Source organism: Semicossyphus pulcher, unplaced genomic scaffold, assembly GCF_022749685.1.
Source record: "Semicossyphus pulcher isolate SPU_LCO1_2020_fin unplaced genomic scaffold, fSemPul1.0.p SCAF_9, whole genome shotgun sequence".
Taxonomy (NCBI): Eukaryota; Metazoa; Chordata; class Actinopteri; order Labriformes; family Labridae; genus Semicossyphus; species Semicossyphus pulcher.
Window position 1 is genome coordinate 14,528,529 of NW_027211770.1, and position 18,400 is coordinate 14,546,928.

General features: G+C 40.9%; 1 protein-coding gene across 1 annotated transcript in view; it reads right to left on the reverse strand.

Moving 5' to 3' along the window:
• Window positions 1-1,374: 1,374 nt before the first annotated feature.
• Window positions 1,375-18,400, reverse strand: part of LOC138583691 (focal adhesion kinase 1-like) — a 64,231-nt gene continuing 47,205 nt past the window's right edge. Inside the window, exons 26-35 of the mRNA XM_069655647.1 lie at window positions 14,569-14,646; window positions 14,130-14,318; window positions 13,611-13,736; window positions 10,278-10,340; window positions 8,260-8,299; window positions 7,238-7,341; window positions 5,439-5,594; window positions 4,081-4,161; window positions 3,831-3,916; window positions 1,375-3,556 (exon numbers count right to left, since the gene is read on the reverse strand). Coding sequence (XP_069511748.1) covers window positions 3,430-3,556; window positions 3,831-3,916; window positions 4,081-4,161; window positions 5,439-5,594; window positions 7,238-7,341; window positions 8,260-8,299; window positions 10,278-10,340; window positions 13,611-13,736; window positions 14,130-14,318; window positions 14,569-14,646 — 1,050 coding nt within the window. The 3' untranslated portion in view covers window positions 1,375-3,429. The remainder of the gene's footprint in view (window positions 3,557-3,830; window positions 3,917-4,080; window positions 4,162-5,438; window positions 5,595-7,237; window positions 7,342-8,259; window positions 8,300-10,277; window positions 10,341-13,610; window positions 13,737-14,129; window positions 14,319-14,568; window positions 14,647-18,400) is intronic.

The window sequence follows — 18,400 nt, forward strand, 5'->3', positions numbered from 1 at the left end:
ACTTGATTGGCTGGATCCTGGTTCGATTTGAGACGGAATCGATTGCTTTTTCTTTGTTATCCTGTTTGTTTAATCTGAATTTATTAACTCGTATTTTATGATCTGAATTTGGCCTGGCAAATTTGGTCGACTACAATTTTTCATGTTTAGAGCCGCGTGGTCATTGGGCAGGTCGTCAATCACTCACAGGGCTGACACATATAGAGGGATAACCATTCATCCCTCTCCCTCTATCCCACTTTTCAGCCCATCTGGTCCAGGCAGATGGCTGTTCAACATGAGTTTGGTTCAGCTCGAGGTTTCTTGCTTCTGTTGCCAAATGTTGCTAAGTACTGCTCATGGTGGATTCATGTTGGATCTCTTTCTCTAAATAGTATAACAAAGAAAACGGTCTAGACCTGCTATTTTTGCAAAGAGTGTTGAGATAGATTTTATTATGATTTGGCGCTATCCATCCATTATCTATACCCAGTATGCTGTTCAGGGTCACAGGGGGGCTGCAGCCTATCCCAGCTGTCGTTGGGCGAGAAGCAGGGTTACACTAGGACAGGCCACCAGTCAATTACAGGACTGACACATAGAGACAGACAACCTCACACCTACGGGCAGTTTTAAGGCCAGTTCAGACCAATGATTCGCAACACGACAAATTGGTTTTAGAATGTTGCAGAGAAAATTGCAGCGGTGTGAACTGGTTAGTTGCAGAGCGTCTGAAGCCGTTGCCTGGAGTTGCAAAAGATTTGCCTTGTCTCTTCTCTTTCCTAACTCTCTGTCTTTGTCGTTAATTAATGTCACAGCTATCATTGCGAGCATGTCACTGTCATCCATTTCTTTATATGAGGATTAACGAAATCCAACTAGTTAATTCATGTAAACTAGGCCTAATACTAACTTACAGTATTAACTAACGTTATAGTATTAAGTAGTGGGGTATGTGCATAGCAGTGAGTCGTTGCATGTTGCGTTGCTTTGATGTGAACGGCCCAATTTTAGAACGGTTACGATCAGACGTCAAGAGACTCTTTCGGCAGTTGCATTGGAGTCTCGTAGTGAATCATTGATCTGAACTGTCTTTTAGAATCACCAATGAACCTAACGAGCATGTCTTTGGACTGTGGGAGAAAGCCAGCGCACCTGGAGGGAACGGGGATAAAGGGGCCCACTGCGCCCACTTTGTGCGTTCCCGGGAACCTTCTAGCTGTGAGGTGACAGTGCTAACTAACGCCACCGTGCAGCCACTTTTTATTCCGGGTACAAGCATGGACGGTAGCAGGGAGCCTTCCTCCACACACCACTGTAAACATAAAAGATACAGAAGACAAAGAAACAGAAACCTTCAAAATAACATTTATCATGAATAACAATGTGGTCGGTTCCATTTCGTCATTATTTTATTTCATTGTTTTTTTTCCCCTCCTATTTGACAGGATGGCTGATTTAGCCCAGAAGACAAAATAAAAACCAGTGTTTACTAGTACGAGTTCTGTACAATTCACCAGTGATACACACCAGTATAGCTTACAATATACCCACATGAGCAGATTTACGCAACAACAAGGAGATAAAATAGATTGTTTTTTTTAAACATTTTTTTTATCCCTATACAGCCCAGATGTTTGATAGTGTCAATGCTGGCTGAACATGGAAATCCAATCTGGGATAAATAAGGATAAAAAAGTTAGGTTTGTTTTTTTTTGGTGCTGTGCAAATATGCTCTCTCCATACCAGTATATCATGCTATACCAGTACAGCCACCAGTATATTTCATATAGCAGTATGTCATACTCCATGTAGGGTCAGTATTAACAAAGACACGTGTGATCTGCTGTATTTTCAGTTTGGTGTTTTGTGTCTGCGAGACAAATTCCAGTCATGTGGCTCCACATCTCATGTGTGTTTGTGTCCCTGTTGGTATTTAGGGACATATCTAAAGAGTTACACCTGACAGGAACTGGGATTCAAAGCACAAAGGTTCCAGTTGTGAGGTTTGTTTGTTTTCCCCGGTAAAATTCACTTTGAGACAGAAGTGGCTGAGGGGACAGTTTAAGGTGTCAGTCTTATGTCCTTGTTAGTCCTATTTGGGGGAAAACTGAACGATCAGAGGATTGTAGGTGAGAAGAAAGGAAGAAGAGTCCATCTCAGTGACCGGTCTGAGACATGATGTCCTCCTCTTCTTCTTGGACAAACAGGAAGTATCCAGACGCTCAGATTTAATCCCAAATCCATCTTCTGTTTTTTTCATTTTTTTTCATTGTTGCTCATCAGAGTCAATGCTGGGATTGATTATCAGCACAGAGGAAGAAGACTGCAGAAAACAACACAAAAAAACATGGAGCCAGCCGACAAAAAGAGCAGACTAAATTGAGTGCTTGTGGGGATTTTCCCGTCTGCGGTGTTTACCCAGACAGAGTCGGATTTCTTCACATTTGGAGTCTTTAAAACCTGCTCAGAGAGGAGCCTAGGAAGACTTGAGGAAGGAGAGCAACAGTGAGAACGAACAGAAGAAAATCGTGAGAGGTAAAGTGAGGAAGATAGAGAGGAAAGAGGAGGATAGTGTTTTCTTTCTTCAGGCAGTAGACCGGCGCTAGACTGTCCTCAAGTTTTAGTACGCTCTTCCCGTCTCTCCCTCCGTCTCCTCCTCTGCAATTTCTGAGTCTATAAATAACACCTGGTGAGACGGAGGGAAGACGGGAGTGAATGAAAGAAAGAGGAATCGGAGGAGCGATGGAGGATAGGAGACTGCCTCTCCAAACCACACTGAGATTTCTTTTTACTTTGTAGACGCATCCACATGTAACATATCTGCCTTGATCTGCCAATTCAAAAGAATCCATGGTGATATGGAGGTATTCAAACTGAGGAGAAGGTTCACTTCCAGGGGGGTCAAAACACACAACAACAAATGTACTGACATGGCTGCTGGCTGACGTCCATTCTCACGGGGAAGTTTCATGCAGATATGTTGCAGATCAAACGCAGTCCGATCAGGTTCTGTTGGCTTCGCTTGAGTTGTATTCCACTAATCCACCCGAATTTAACGATACCACATCCAATCGCTCCCAAGATAGTGTTTCTGTCAAACCCTTTGACCCGAGCTCATCATAGTTTCCTCCTCTCATCATTAAAATCCAGTCCAAAGAGAGTGAAGCTGCCAAGTCCCTGATTCAGGAAGTGTTTTTGCTCTGTTCTCGTATTAAGAAAGTCACAGTGGTGGAAAGTTTGACACAGGATTCAACATCTAATGAGTCTTCACAGACTGCTGTAAAAATGTCAGAGCCACTGTTTCCCCCACGCAGTCAGCTCCAACAACTCTCACAGATCATGATTGACATCCAGGAGTCTTTATTATTAGTCCTCCACTGCAAACAGGAACAGTAATGATGCTGCAGAACAGACCGCCTCCTGTTGGTCGGCTCAGCTGTCGCGGGGCTAGTGTGGGCGGGACTGAGCCATCATCTTGAGCCGCGATTGGTCGATGACATCAAGCAGGTTTTTGGCATCGACTGCAAGAGCGTGAGCCGCTGTCAACATCTGCTTCTTATAGTCCTGCTGGAGGCTGGGACCGAGCAAAAACACACACATCGATTATATAGTTGATGAGCAGTACAATATTTAAGCCATTTATAGAGTTTTATCTGGTCTGTCTTTGACGTCCCCCCGTGGCTTTTATTTGACTAGACAGTCTTGAAAATAATTTATTAGTCCACACATGGAATAATAATGTGACTGCATCCTCTGACTAATAAAAGAAACTTCATATCTTCCAACATAAAGCTTTGAAATCGAACTATTCTAAAACATAATAATTAATAATCGATATCTGAACCTACCTGGTCATCACATATTGTTGGGCTAACTTCATCTTCCCGATCAGCTCTGCCAAGTCAGAGTTCAGAAGCTTCTGTGCCATCTCGATCTGTGAAAGAGACCAGAGGTGTTTCATCTGACACACATCTGCTGATCAGTAGTGTGACTAGAATCCTTTAGCAACATTTAATAAGAAGTTAGATGATAAAAACACACACAGATTGAGTGTGTGAGTGTTTGTATGCGGTTAGTGAGTGTGTGTGTCTGTATTACCTCTCGGTGTGTACTGGCTGGAAGCTGTGGTAAAGTTTCATCCACTGTGGCCAATAACGTCCTCAATGCCAGACCCACATCCTGAGACACACATAAACAGACGAAATATGAAATGATGTATGCTGTATATTGACGAATCCAGCAAACAAGTTGTGTGTTCTGCAATCTTGCGTGGCCGCCATAACTGCGGTGGCAACTTGGTGTCTGCAGCTGCCTGCTGACTGTGACAGCATCGTAGATAATAAAGATGTTAGACAGCTGCCTCCAGTTACTGGTGACGGTGCCTTAATCTGGCCATCTTAACATTATTTCGATTTTACAAATTAAACATCGTAACAACAACAGCCAGTTTACATCATGGAGAAACAAAGAAAAACGTTTCCATCCGCCACATTTAAGCGATGAAGTACTGTGTCATACAACGTTTTTCTACTAGCTAGTTAGCTTAATCAACTAACAGCTGCATTTAATCATCACAAACTAGTTACACTGGCAACTAATTTTTTTAATACATTCATTAAGCACGTTTTCTTTGTTTTTGCTAATGCAACTGGTCTGTAATGATTACATGCAGCTCTTACTTGATTATGCTAACTAGCTAGAAGAGAAACTTCATACAGTATACGATCATTTTATTAATCACCTGGCGGTGAACAACAAAATCTACAGGTCACTTAGAGAGGCCTAAAATTACTTATAATTGATCAATAATAATAATAATGTAGTAATTATAATATTCTTGATTCACTTCTGAATAATATCTTAGCCCAGTGAATCGATGTAAAGTGTCCAGTCTCGTACAAGGAGACTGTTCATGGCGTAAACCGCAGTAATGGCGGCTTGTCAACTCAACGGATTCATGTGTAAATGTGAGTTTATAAAAGCATGCAAAAAATAATTTAAAAAAACAAACACCAGATCTAAATCAGACTCCAAACATTTCCTGCACAGATAGAGAAGACCAGAGTGGAGAGGTAAAATAAAACATAATGTCCTCATTTCAAAGAGTGTAAGCCGAAGGGTCTCATGAGCAGACTCCAATTACAGGAAACATCTAGTGAGGATTAAAGGTCAGATCTGTACTGGAACAAATGAATACAATTATTCATCTGCAAGTAAGAGCATCATTATTCATGCCTCTGTGGAGCTGCACGGTGTCATTTAATGAAAACAGGGTGCCACACTGGTCAAGGGGAGAGAACATAAAACTGTGTTAAGAGAGCAGCACACTTTTAACTTCTTTAAGTTTTAAGGTCAAAGTTTGCAGCTCAAGAGAGAAACAGTGACAATTCAGCGCACCTCTGAGGAGCAGAGATGAGTGTATAAGTGAGATGAATGTGTCATAGCGCCTGGGTTACCTTGACCATGGGAACATATTCCTCTGGAGGAGCCGGTTGAATTTTGCTCGACATCTCGATCACAGCTTTGACCAATCCCGTCACGTTCTCGTACACTTTGTCATTGGAGCGGTCCAGGTTGGCGGTGGGGGGCGGGCTTATCTCTTGGGGCTGCAGCTGAACCAGGAGAGAAAAAAAGTCATGAGAGACAGTTTGACTGAATGAAGAGAGAGCCACGGGAGTGAGTGGAGACTGAGCAGCAAGAAAACATGGAAACACGATGTTGGTGAAACCAGGAGCTTTCTAGTGTCTACATTTTAATAACCGTTATTAGTCAGGGTTTGTTAAGCTTTTTAAGGGGAAAGTTTAACCACCTTTTTTGCACTTTCAAGGAATCTAACAGATTCTCTTAGCTTTTATCATCACATCTAATATGTTTCTACAAGTAATGACGAAAAAATAAATGAAATTGTCGCTCTGATGACATCGGTTTTACACCAGACGTGAGTGGAACAGATAAAATGCCCCCTTTTCATTTGGCCCCAATGTTCCCAATGTGAATCTAACTCTACTTGCTGTCTAGTGTGAGAAATGGTAGGACAAACAAAGAGTTTCTATGTTTCAAAAACTTTTACTAGTATCCTATATAAGTTTTAAATTCTGGTATTGTGACGACCCTAACAGAGATGTACATTAATTATCTCTTTGATCAACTAAGGAGCTTCTGACCCTCAGCTGCAACTCTGGTGGTAGAAACAATTTACACAATTTTGCTTTTTAAAAGTTCAACACTCGAGACTACTACTGTTTAGAGGCTTACAAAGAACAAACTGTGTCAAACAGATACATGATTAGATCAATGAGTAAGTGATTGGATGAATGAATGAATAGCAGAATAGGTTATTTGGTTATTTTGAGCTATGAAATAGAATGGAAACAAAAAACGTTATCTGCAGTTCTCTATCATGGCCACTGGATGGCAGTAACACACTGTTATAACCAGATAAAAAACTGATACAGCAGGGCTCCCACCTTGAAAAACTGAATTATCATAAAGATTTCTCAGCTCTCTTTGTCTCTTTTATGTCTCGCTCTGCAGTCTCATCGTCTCTTTCTGTCAGATCTGAATCTATGCTTACCTTACATGACCCTTATTTACATTTTACCACCTTCTCTAAATCCATCTATGTTTTCAAATTAGCATTTGAGCATCACAAATTTACATGTAATGGTCTGTTCCTGCTCAAATGTTTAAACCGGAAAATAACGTTTTTCGCCCCGACATAAATGAACAACTGGTGCACCATTAGTTCAAAATGTTTCTGTTGTTACTGTTGTAAGAGTTGGATAATTTCCCATGTAAAAGAGGGTTAAATATTGTTACTATAGGAAAGAAAGAAAAAGGAAACATTACCGGTCATAAGTACATGTGTTAATATGTTTTGTATAATAACACTGCACAATCTGACAGAGATTAAAAAAAATGATGGAAGAGGGACGAAATGAATGAAGTTGTGTGATCAGCTAGCAGACAAGACGCACAGTAAACACACACAGACAGTGTGCTGCTTACCCGCCAGGGCTAGGGGTCAACAGAGAGGCAGAAGAGGAGGAGGGGAGGGAGAGAGGGAGCAGCCAAAGAAGAAGATAAAAGGAAAATGTTAACGGTCCAAGCATTAAAAATAAAACATGCAGCCTGCATAAAATGTGCTCTGCTCTTCTTACAGGTCGTTTCTTTGTATTCTTCAGTGTCTCTGTGATGTTTGTGGGTATCTTTGCTCAGGGTTTGTATGTGTGTGTTAGTGTATGCGTGTGCGTACCTTGACTCCATCATTATAACTGTCTCCAGTATTTAGACAGGCCAGGCTGCCCACTTGGCTCTGGGCTCCAGGTCGAGGGGGTTTCTTTGGGGGAGCTGCATGCTCTGCAGGAGACGATATATAAAAGTGAAAACAATTCCTCCTCACTATTAGAACATTTCATATAAGATCTGGATCAAATCTTCTTTGGTCCCACAGCAGCTCTTATTAAGACTCTGCACTCTTTCATTGGTAGCTTACACCAACAGTAAAGGAAAATTAATTTCATTTTCTGTCTTTTGTTTTGATTAATCGGTGGATTTTTGAGTCAGTTAATGTTAAAAATGGCAATTCCAAGTTTAAGAAGCCCATTATTATGTTTATTATGTGTTTAATGTTCATGTTTTGCACAACCAACAATCAAATATATTCAATTTATACTGACTTAAATTAGAAAAAAAAAAAAGAGCCCAATCCTTATTTTTGAGAGGCTGGGAAGTGGAAATTTGGATACAATCAAAACATTGACTTACTGTTACATCTGCGCTTTATAAAATCAGTATAAACTATAAAAGGGAAAAAAAAAATCCTGGGAAACGTGTAATAAAAAAATCAAACTGTCATTCAAAACCTCCCCACTGTAAAACTATTTTAAGCTGAATACTTCTTTATGTTTCTGTGTTGGGCTTCTTGCAGGGCGGCTACATTCACGCTCCGAGCACACTACATATTGAGCTTGACATGCTGTCTGAGTCCATGTAAACAGAGTTTGGTTTGTTTGATAGCCGGCCGAACAGGCTGCCGAGTTCACAATTGGATGTGCCATATTGTGGAAACAGAGTTTAAACTGTGCAGGACGCACAGAGAGACAGTGGATGTGCTTGTAGAGGGAGATAGAGGATCTGTATACAGAGGCTGAGCTAAACAGAGCTGTGTAATGTATACGTGTGAACTACATACTGTGGGAGATTAAGAGACAGAAAGAGAAGACAATAGTGGCTGAGTGCAACATAATTACAGATGGTTACAGGCCCGTCTATTACCTGCTTTGCCAACAGGCTGGTATATGTGCTGGTTTCCTGTCTGCACAAACAAACAAACAAACAACAAAACATTTGGTTAGAGCTCAGTCACGCACATAATCAGAGGCTTCACAGGAAATTAGGACTTCACAGGAGAAAACCACAAGCTGCTTCTGAAACATTTACGGAATCCAATTTAATTTGCTTGTCACACGACACCACATCCCATTTTTATGTTGTAAAACGCAGCGAGCTCTCAGTCGACTTGAGCTGTCTCTGTGTTCTGCGGTGTGTGGTCTAACGCTGAGTTACTTATGTTAAAAAAATATTCTGTCTGGCTGCACAGGGATAAAAAAAGAAGAAATGTGTTTCTTTTGTGAGTGCTGCCCCTTCAAAACAAGACAAAATGTTGCTGCATGTCTTCGGGATTTTAAAAAAGATGCCACAAAACTCTCTCGTGGTGCCCTCCTCCTTTCATATTTACTTTGTTGTGTTATTACTGAATCTTTGTTGTTTTTCTCTGTGTGAGAAAACAGCTCAGCGGGCTTCCAAAAAAACCTCTGTGCCATCAGAGTGTTGTGGTCTGACAACCACCGACACCCCAAAATACTCTACTACAGCATTTAACACACACACACACAAACGAGGGAGATTTTCCCACCACAAACCACAGCCATTCAAATTGGAGAAGGAGGAGGACAAGCAGAGAGATGAATTACAGAGACAGAAATATCTGGCCCACGGCAACTTCTCACTGCTACGACTTCTGCTGGCATCGAGGATATAACTACATACAGCTCTTGTTCAGTGCGTGCAGCTTTATAGAGGCCGACTTTGGGAAAATCTCTGATGGAAAAGATCAAATTTCTGGTCTATAAAAAACTCTCACAGGTGGTAAAAAAGTGACAAAGTTACCTTTTAATATTATATGTGTTAAAAGATGTCAGAGGTTCTTACAGCATACAATCACCACCATAGTTTGCGGAGTAAAAATGTGCATCTGTCATTGTGCAAATCAATTCAGCATTACAACACAGCACTTCATAATGATGTGTTTAGCTCTCTCAAGTTAAAAAAACGTCCATATAACTTCTGTACAAATTCCTCCCAAGTTCTGCACCTATCAACTATTTTCTTTATCGATTAAACTACTGATAACATTCATGATAAAACTATTATAATTTCCTAAAACCCAAGAGGAAATCTTCAACAAAAGTCCAAAGCCCGGGGCGCCGGTTAAGCTCAGCAGTTAAATTGCGCATCCCATGAACAGAGGCGACAGTCCTCAACGCGGTGGCCCCGTGTTCGACTCCCACCCTCGGTCCTTTGCCGCTTGTCATCCCCACTCTCTCTTCCCCTGTTTCCGACTCTGTCCACTGTCCTCTCTCTCTGAATAAAGCGATAAATAGGGCTAAACTAGTCCTCACAGTTTAGAGAGCTGAAATATAACTAACCGAACCATTAGATCTAGTCTTAGATTAAACTTCAGGGCACTCTTAATAGCAACAACCTACAGGCTGCCAACGCTGCCTAACTTGTTCAAAATAATATCCTGTTACATTGTGTTAGACACATGCAGACTGTGAGAACATATTCTCCTCTTATACTGCCTATTAGAAGTGTGAGTCTTCTGGTGGACACACGTGAGCCAAGCAAAGTAAGCTAAAGACCACCAGCATGCTGAGTTACCGTGGGCGGTACTAAGACAGAGACAAATAAAAATGGCGACTTGGATTTATGTAACAGTTTTCTATAAATAACTGGTAATGTGGGAATCTATTGACCCCTCATAGCTGACCCCACCCCTTAAAGGGTCACTTCCTGTCCTCGGATCAATCCCCTCAGCTCTAATCAAAACAAACACACTGCAGCCAATCACAGCGAGTCCAGCCCACAAACAGCTCAGACAAATATGTTTTTATGAGGCGGAAATGACAAATGGTCGTGATTTACAGTGAAAATAGGGGAGTTATACACAGTTATACTCCTGCTGCTATGTGTATGCAGTTACACTGGTGGGGGCAGAAACAGAAACTTACCGGTGGTTGGAGTCCTCCGTCGTCTCTGTCCAGGCTCCCTCTAGAACTTCTAGAGTCTGGTTTCTAAACACACACAAATTAAAATTAAATTAAATTTCCAGACATCAACAGTCTCTCCGTTCAGGCTTCACTTTGCTGCCAATTATAGATTCACCCGGGCAGATTAAAAGTTCTGTGGTTACAGTTATTCAAAGAGATTTTGGTCTTTACAATAAACATTTTTCTGTTTCTGAACTTCAGGTGAAGTATTGGATTTTCATTCTTGGGATATTCCCTGATATAAATAATCTTTTATGGCATACCATGAGCTCTGTATCCCATGCTGTCGTCAGACTGATGCAGAATATGGTTTCAATTTGGACACATTAACCAGAGAGTTTACAGATTGCTTAAGATTTTTAACTTCAAATAAACATCTTTTACATCACTGCCATGCAGGCCTATTTCAGGAATAATAAGCACCCTGAATTTGGTAAATTAATGCCAGTTTCCAGTTCAATCTAACCAAGGTGAAAGTGAACAAACTCCAACTTGCCAAAGTTCAATCTTAAGTCTTAAAGTGATAATGTGAATGAGGAAATGGACGAGTAAATCACAGCACTGTAGCTCAAACAAAAACACCCTCTTATGCCGAGTCTTCCTGCACGACACATCAAATCAATGAGGAACACACTGTACGAAGCTGCAGGATGCAAAAGCTCAGGACACACACAAACTTTCTCCAACTTCATCACGACTTTTCAGACCAACATTTAACCCCGAAAAACACCCACAAGCAAAGCCAATACAATCACCTTTACACACACACACACCTATCCAAACCATCCCACCAGACTCCCACTCACATGCACACATCTTTGCCTACCAGTTTTCCAAGACAGGACTTAAAGACCAGCATTGCCATCGAGTTCATCAAAGTTGTTTGATGAAAAGTTTGTTTCCAAGTTCTTTGAGGTGTTGTGTTTATCTTCTCCGGCTCTGTCTGCTTCTCCGACTGACTGTTTTCCTGTCTGTCTACCAGCCTGTATCCCCGTCTGTGCCAGCACTTTCATCAACACAAGAATTCAGATTCAACTCCAGCTTCCTGCCTCCAGCACACTTATATCTGACTCTGACGCACTGAGAGAGGGACGGAGAGGAGGAGGGTGGAGGAGGGAGGAGGAGGGATGGAGCACGCTGCCAAGGAGCCGTCAGTGCGCGAGCGTGTCTACCCGTCTTTCCCAAACCATTATTCCTTTCTCCTCCCTTTTCCCCCCTTCTTGAAGTGACAGTGTTATAAAAAACAGCCAGTCTACAGCACACACACACACACACACACACACACACACACACACTAAGTCCCCAGCTTTTCAGTAATCTAGTGTTGTCAGTTAGTGGTTTTGGGTCAAAGACAGACTGTTGACTGGGCTGTCAGATTCTCTAAGCCTATCATTAGCCTGGAATTCACACAGGCCACACCTGCCTACAAACTCTCTCTCTCTCTCTCTCTATCTCTCTCTCTCTCTCACACACACACACACACACACACACACACACACACACACACACACACACACACACACACACACACACACACACACACACACACAAGGGCGCGCACAAGCATGCACAATAAAATTCTTCAGCGAAAAACCCCAGACAGCTTCTTCCATCAGAGCTCACTGAAAAATGCATCCTACATGAAACGCTCCTCCCTGTCTTTATGTCAGAGGGTCTCTGCATCAGAAGTAACATTTTACACAATGAACAGCAGTAAACTGTGTGTTTTTCAATACGATAGTATGTCACTCATAGTGAATTTCGAGTTGAATAACTCAGACTCAGATGGCACTCTTCAGCTAACATAAAGACGAGATACTGAAATGTTTTTCCTGTGGGTTATCAAAGGCTAAGTGCCTGATAGAAAGAAGGAGCAACAAGTACATATCCCATTTTCTTAGGAAGTAGGTACCTACGTATGTATGCACTAAGGACTTGCTTTGTTAAACAGACAATGTAGAAATGCCATCCAAAGTTAGTCACTTACATCCCTTTAAAAAAAAAAAAAAAGTCCTTATCCTTGGTAAAAGCTGAACAAGATCTAGCTCATCTGCTTAGAAATTCTTGAGATTCAATGGCTCCATTATGAATGTTATGCTCCAATTCAACAACTATGTAAGAAGTATGATCACTTATAGCTCCAAAAAGCAAAATGATGACAGTAAATATCCATATTCGACACTTCAAACGGGAAGTCAAAAAACATGTGGTTGACCTCAGTTTATATTTACAGTCTATGCTGACAGACGTAGGCACTGTGCATAACCGTATGTTTCAGTACTTTGATTAAACCGGAGGTAATTTTAGAAGCTTTTTAAACTCAAAAACAGATAAAATCCTTAACCAAGTACTTTTCTTCCAAGAAACGTGGTTCCTAAGTCATCTCAGAACATCCTTATATTACTTTCACTCATTGCTAAACGTCAGAGCAGGGTCACCATGACAGTCGCCTTAAAAAAGTGTCCAATGTCAGGTGAGGATAAATAAAAACACTGATGCTATAACACTTTGGATCTTAGGGGGCCACATTAAAGAAAAAAATCAGAGATTTTGAGAATAAAGTCGTAATTTTGGGCTATTGTAAGCCTAAATGTTATTATGAAGGGAATAAGCGCAGGCAACTGGCTACTCTTCTGATATTCCCCTTCAAAATAACATATGGGCATACCATCCCCCGAAATTAAGACTTTATTATCGTAATATTACGACTTTTTTCTCGTAAAATTGCAACTTTATTCTCGTAATGACAGATTTTTTTCCTTTAATGTGGTCCTAATACTCCGTCGCAGGATTTGAGTATTTTTTACCATTTATTAACCACTGTTTGTGTTTGTCCTTGATAAGGAGGTGATGAATTTCAGGTAACAAATTTATAAAAACACATCATGCATCATGGATTAAATAAAAATATCAACAACAGAACTAAAAAAAGGCAAAGATGGCAACTAAGAAGGACAGCTTTTTAGCGCTACAGATAACAACACACTTTACCATCTGTACCATGCACAACAACATCTTTTCTGCAGTAAAACGTTCCTGGTAATGCCGCTAAATATGCACACACACACACACTATTGTTTTTTTTATAATTAGGTTGAACACATAGATGGTGTTTATTATATGAGGTAATATAAAAAAATTCCAATCCTCTTATATGATGACACATGTGAACAACATTTTATTTGCCTCTGAAATACAGATAGACTTTAAATGTGCTGTTACATCTTTGTATGATGTATTTGTTAACTGTGTCCGTGAGTGTATTCTCCAATGTGTTTGCGCTGTGTGTGTTACCAGCAGCCTTTCCTCCTGCTCCAGCCACCTCTGGTCCTCCTCCATCTGCTGTTGTTGTATCATCAGCTGTTCCTCCATTAACAGGCACTGCGGGCCTACACACTGCTGCATGTCTACTGCCCTGTCCTACTCACACACGCACACACACACAGAAACACAAACACAAGCATGCAACAAAGGACAAGCAAAGCAAGAGACGTGCATAACAACACAGTGACATATAGACACAGATGAAGAGAAACATGCACACACACGCAGACAGACAGACAGACAGACACATACACCAGACTGATGAGAAGCTGAACTCAAATGATGGACACACAGACTATAAACACATGGCTGTTCATTTGTACCAGTTATATATCTGGATAATTAAGTACAGCAACTCTTTTTGTGGGATTATCACCACAAAAAAGCCAAATTTGTTTCCAGAAAGATAATAAAATGTATCCGTAACATCTAACCAAAGGGAGATGATTGTGTGTGTGCGTGTTTAAAAGTGTAAAATTGGTCTCTTACCTCCATGACGGAGCCCCACAGTGCCATGTCGTGTCCATGCGGCTGTGGAAGGTGCTGTGCGTGCGAGTGTGTGTGGACGTGGTGACGGGGATGTGTGTGCGCGTGGTGCGTTTCCAGCATCGCAGCCTGCGGGGGGTAAAGGGCGCTGGGCACCGATGGGAGGGTGTGAGGGCCGGGGTACCCTGCCATCTGAGCCAAGGGAGGGAGGACGGAGAGAAGAAGACACACTGTTAGTCCGTAATTGTGCAAGGTTTCTATCCTTCTTTTATCCTTTATTTCCTCTTAAATGTTTTAATAAAAGTCAAAATTTTGGCGAAATTATCTTTCCTTACAGCAACCTCATAACCCCAACTGTGCAGGCTAAATTATTTCCTTATAAGAGTAATGTTACAAGCACAACAGGAGCCAGAGAAGACACAAGTCTGTGGTGTTTTCATACCTGGTAGTGTCCAGGATGTTGTGAACCGGGGTAAAAACCTTCACTTGAGCGAGGGCTGGGATAGCCTGGTCGACTCGGCTGCAGACAGATAGAGAGATACAAAGAGAGAGAGAGAGAGAGAGAGAGAGAGAGAGAGAGAGAGAGGATAGAGGTAAAGAGATGTTGAGAAAATGAAAGAGAGGGGGCAGGAAAATAAAAGCAGTTACAACTCGTGTTCAATTTGTTTCCAAAAGTAGACGTTAAGAGACGAGACACCGGGTCATTCAGACGATCAACACACAAACCCCCAGGAGCTGTTTGTGTGGCTGGGTTAGCTGTCAATCAAAACAGGGGACACCCCACTAGGCTGCAAGTCCAGCAAGCTGTTAGTTGATCTGGTAATAAAAACACTGACGTCCTATGAGTTATGTTACAGTCAGGGTCTATTAGAATCTGTGGTTAGATGTGATGCAGGTGTGTAAATAAAGTGTTATGGCTGCACGTTCACAAACACCTCTCTTTAAAGCACTGGCCTCTTTCTAATTCAGAACAAAAGGAACAAACTGCAGCTGAAAGGTTGAAAGACTTGTGGTGTAAAATATGTTAAATCTGCATTACAAAGGGAGTTTCTCCTGAGAGATGAGACGTGTTAATCCGAGCTGCTAAGGAACATAATCTTTTCTTTGCCTCTGTGCGGCTCCAGTGGCTAAAAAGAGAAGTGCTCAGTGAACCCGCAGCCTCGTTTCCTTTCTGGGATTCGGGTGTTTTGTTGAGATGAAGCTGTTGGAAGATGATGAACAGTTTCCCCTCTTAGAATGACTGGAGACATTTTTTCATAATGATTTAAACCTCTCCAACACAGAGCGCAACATTGTCGTAACCTCTACCTTCCACAGTCTCTCATAGTAGCTCTCTCTGGACCACACCTCCGACAGCAAGACAGACACAGAGACACGCAGGGAGGGAAACAGACAGCGAAGAAAGGAAAGAAAACAGTAGGAAGAGAAGCAGACACTGAGGACGAGACAAACAGGAGCTTAAAAACTCTCAGACAGGAGGACACAAAGGGAAATGTACAGCATGGTGTGAACATGGGAGGACAAAATGACATTTTGGAGGTTTGAATCTGCCTCAAAGAGATTCCCAGCGCTGTGGTAGTCAATCCATTTAGCAGGAGGTTTCCTGGGAATACCCAGGTTAAAAATAGCAAGATAAACACAGGGACAACAGACAGACTGGAGGGTGAGGTCGATGAGGCAGAATAGGAAAGACATTGGTTACAACATGCAAGACTTTTTGATGAATATAAGGATCTAGGAATGAATGACTATATAAATAAATAGGCCCAAACGTTATCATTCAGTAGAGCTGCAGTGCCAAGACGTTTGGCCTTTTTGATGCAAAATAAGTAACAGCAGCATCTGTTTAGAACTGCACATATGCCAGTAGTGCCATCTACTGGCAAGGAAGATAAAAGGAAGCAAATTTGGCAATAGTGCCCCCTGCAGGCCACGAGAAACACAGCCGCTTCTGTTTTTTATATAGCTCCCTATGTGGAAAATCTGAAAACTGTTTAACTCTTTAAATTCTCAGAGTTAGTGTAGCAGATTTCTGTTGGCTTAAAGTAACTGGAGCTTCAGTATTTAAAGCTACTGTGAAGAACTTTGATTTTGTGTCAGGTTTGGCGACCCCTTTGGGGAAAGTGAATCCCTAAAGACATTTAGTGCCAGATTGCTCCTAAATTACAGTTCAAATATAAGTGAAATATGAAAGGTATTGTGTATATGGACTATATGCAAAGAGACAGTGCCTAGAATAGAATACAATAGAAAACTAATAGAGGTATGATAAGTTATTTACAAAAGTAAGCCAAGTTGAAAATGTCATATTGGCAGATAAAACAAGACATAATAAAAAACTTTTAGTGCACCAGATGATGAAAGTAAAGATAGCTCATGATATTAATCGTAATTGCACAAACTAATGATAAAAAGTAATATTGCATGAGATAGTAATAAGTGGAATGGATCATTAGTATTGCACATGTTAGTGCAAACTAAAACTATTATACAATTACTATAAGAAAAATTTAATCTTGTAGCTGATGGTCCTGCTTGCTTTTGAAGGTCATAGTATTAATTTCAGTCCGTTTCATAACCAGATAAAGTCTCCTCACAGTATATTTCAGCTTATTGAGCACGTTTTGTACATAAAGTAATGAAGAGAAAATTGTTGTTGTGAGACATGTGTACCCCTGTTATCAGCATGTAGAACTGAGGCATTAATCCATAAGGAATTTTGGGAATGTTACGCAGCACGGTGTAATTAAGATTTTCCTTCATGTATCACTGTGGGACACAAATCATAGACTTCCACACTGTCTCTGTGAAACTTATGAAGCTGCTGCAAGATTTTACTTGTAACCTGAATTGAACTAAGGTCCATAAAGAAGACTGACACAGCTACACTGTACTTCTGTCATGTTTCATCACTGATTTCTCACAGCTCTGACTGCAACAGTATTTTTTATTCTTCAAGAGGAAGGCATGCTTTTTAAGCCAATTTTCCAGCAAGTCATGAGAGGTTGAGGGGTAGTATGGCCCAGGGAGGACTTAACGTTTAATCCAACAACAGGGTCACCTACTAATACAGGCTCATGCGTAGTACTACAGGCAGCTAGGTCAAGGTGACAGAGAGCACGCTCTGTCTGTAAACAGGCTTATGCAGAGAGAGACCTTTCAGCCTTATGTATTTATAGTAACTGTTTTAATCCCAGTCTTCACACATTCTTACCAGCTTCAGTAGTGTATGTAACAATTCAATATAACAGAATCCAAACCATTATACCGTTAAAAGAGTATAACATGGCTGAGACCTGGAGCTGGGGAGTGGTAATGTCGTTGCATTAACAGTTATGGACTAATTCTAAATTCTGTGAACATTAGCATTTTCTGGCTTATTCCTGATAGAGTGTATTATAGCTTCATGTGTGTTAGAGATTTACGACAGGCATCCTGAACAGGCTAGAAATAGGGTGCAATAACCTGAGGACACATCAACACAATGCCTGACGCAAGCGCACACATCTGTAAATACATTCAGTCACGACAGAGGACATTCAACAGCATGTCCGACTTAGCGTACCACCAGGCGAACAGAAACATGCTAACATACAGTCACTCAAGCTGGCAGGCACTGTTTTAACAATCACTGCACTCACAAACACTGAATGATTCACGGGAGGGTTGAGTTTTTAACATGATATTAAAGCTGAACATCAAAAAATGTTGCAACATTGTTGAAAAAAATTTAATTTTAGTCCCAAGAATAATCATTAATGTCATGTGGATGTTTTTTTTTGGAACTGAAATCCTTACAAATATGTGTCTGAAACATCAGTGTCAGTTTATTTAACTGTATGTAACTTTAACTCATGTGCTGGACATGAGAAGGAAAATGGATGTGTTGATGAGTATAGCCGAGATGTTCATATCTTATCTTTTGTTATATTATTATTATTAGTGTTAATTACCTATTTCAGTACTTATGTTCAACAATCATACAGGTACAGTTGAGCTAGAAATATATCCCTCACCTTGGAATTAAAGTGGTAAATTTTCCAGATAAAGGTGGCAACTTTGCAAGAATAAACCAGCAAATTAATGACAAAATAATTACTAGAAAATTATATCAATGTCAAATTTGCACACAACTCCTCTCTTGTCACCCACCCGAGTGCATAACTTCTTTTAGCCTAGCACTCAGCCACAACCTTCATCAAAGCGACTGAAACCATTGATTTAAATTTTGTGTATTTTTTGTCTGTAATGCATAATTTGTTTACTTTTAGTAG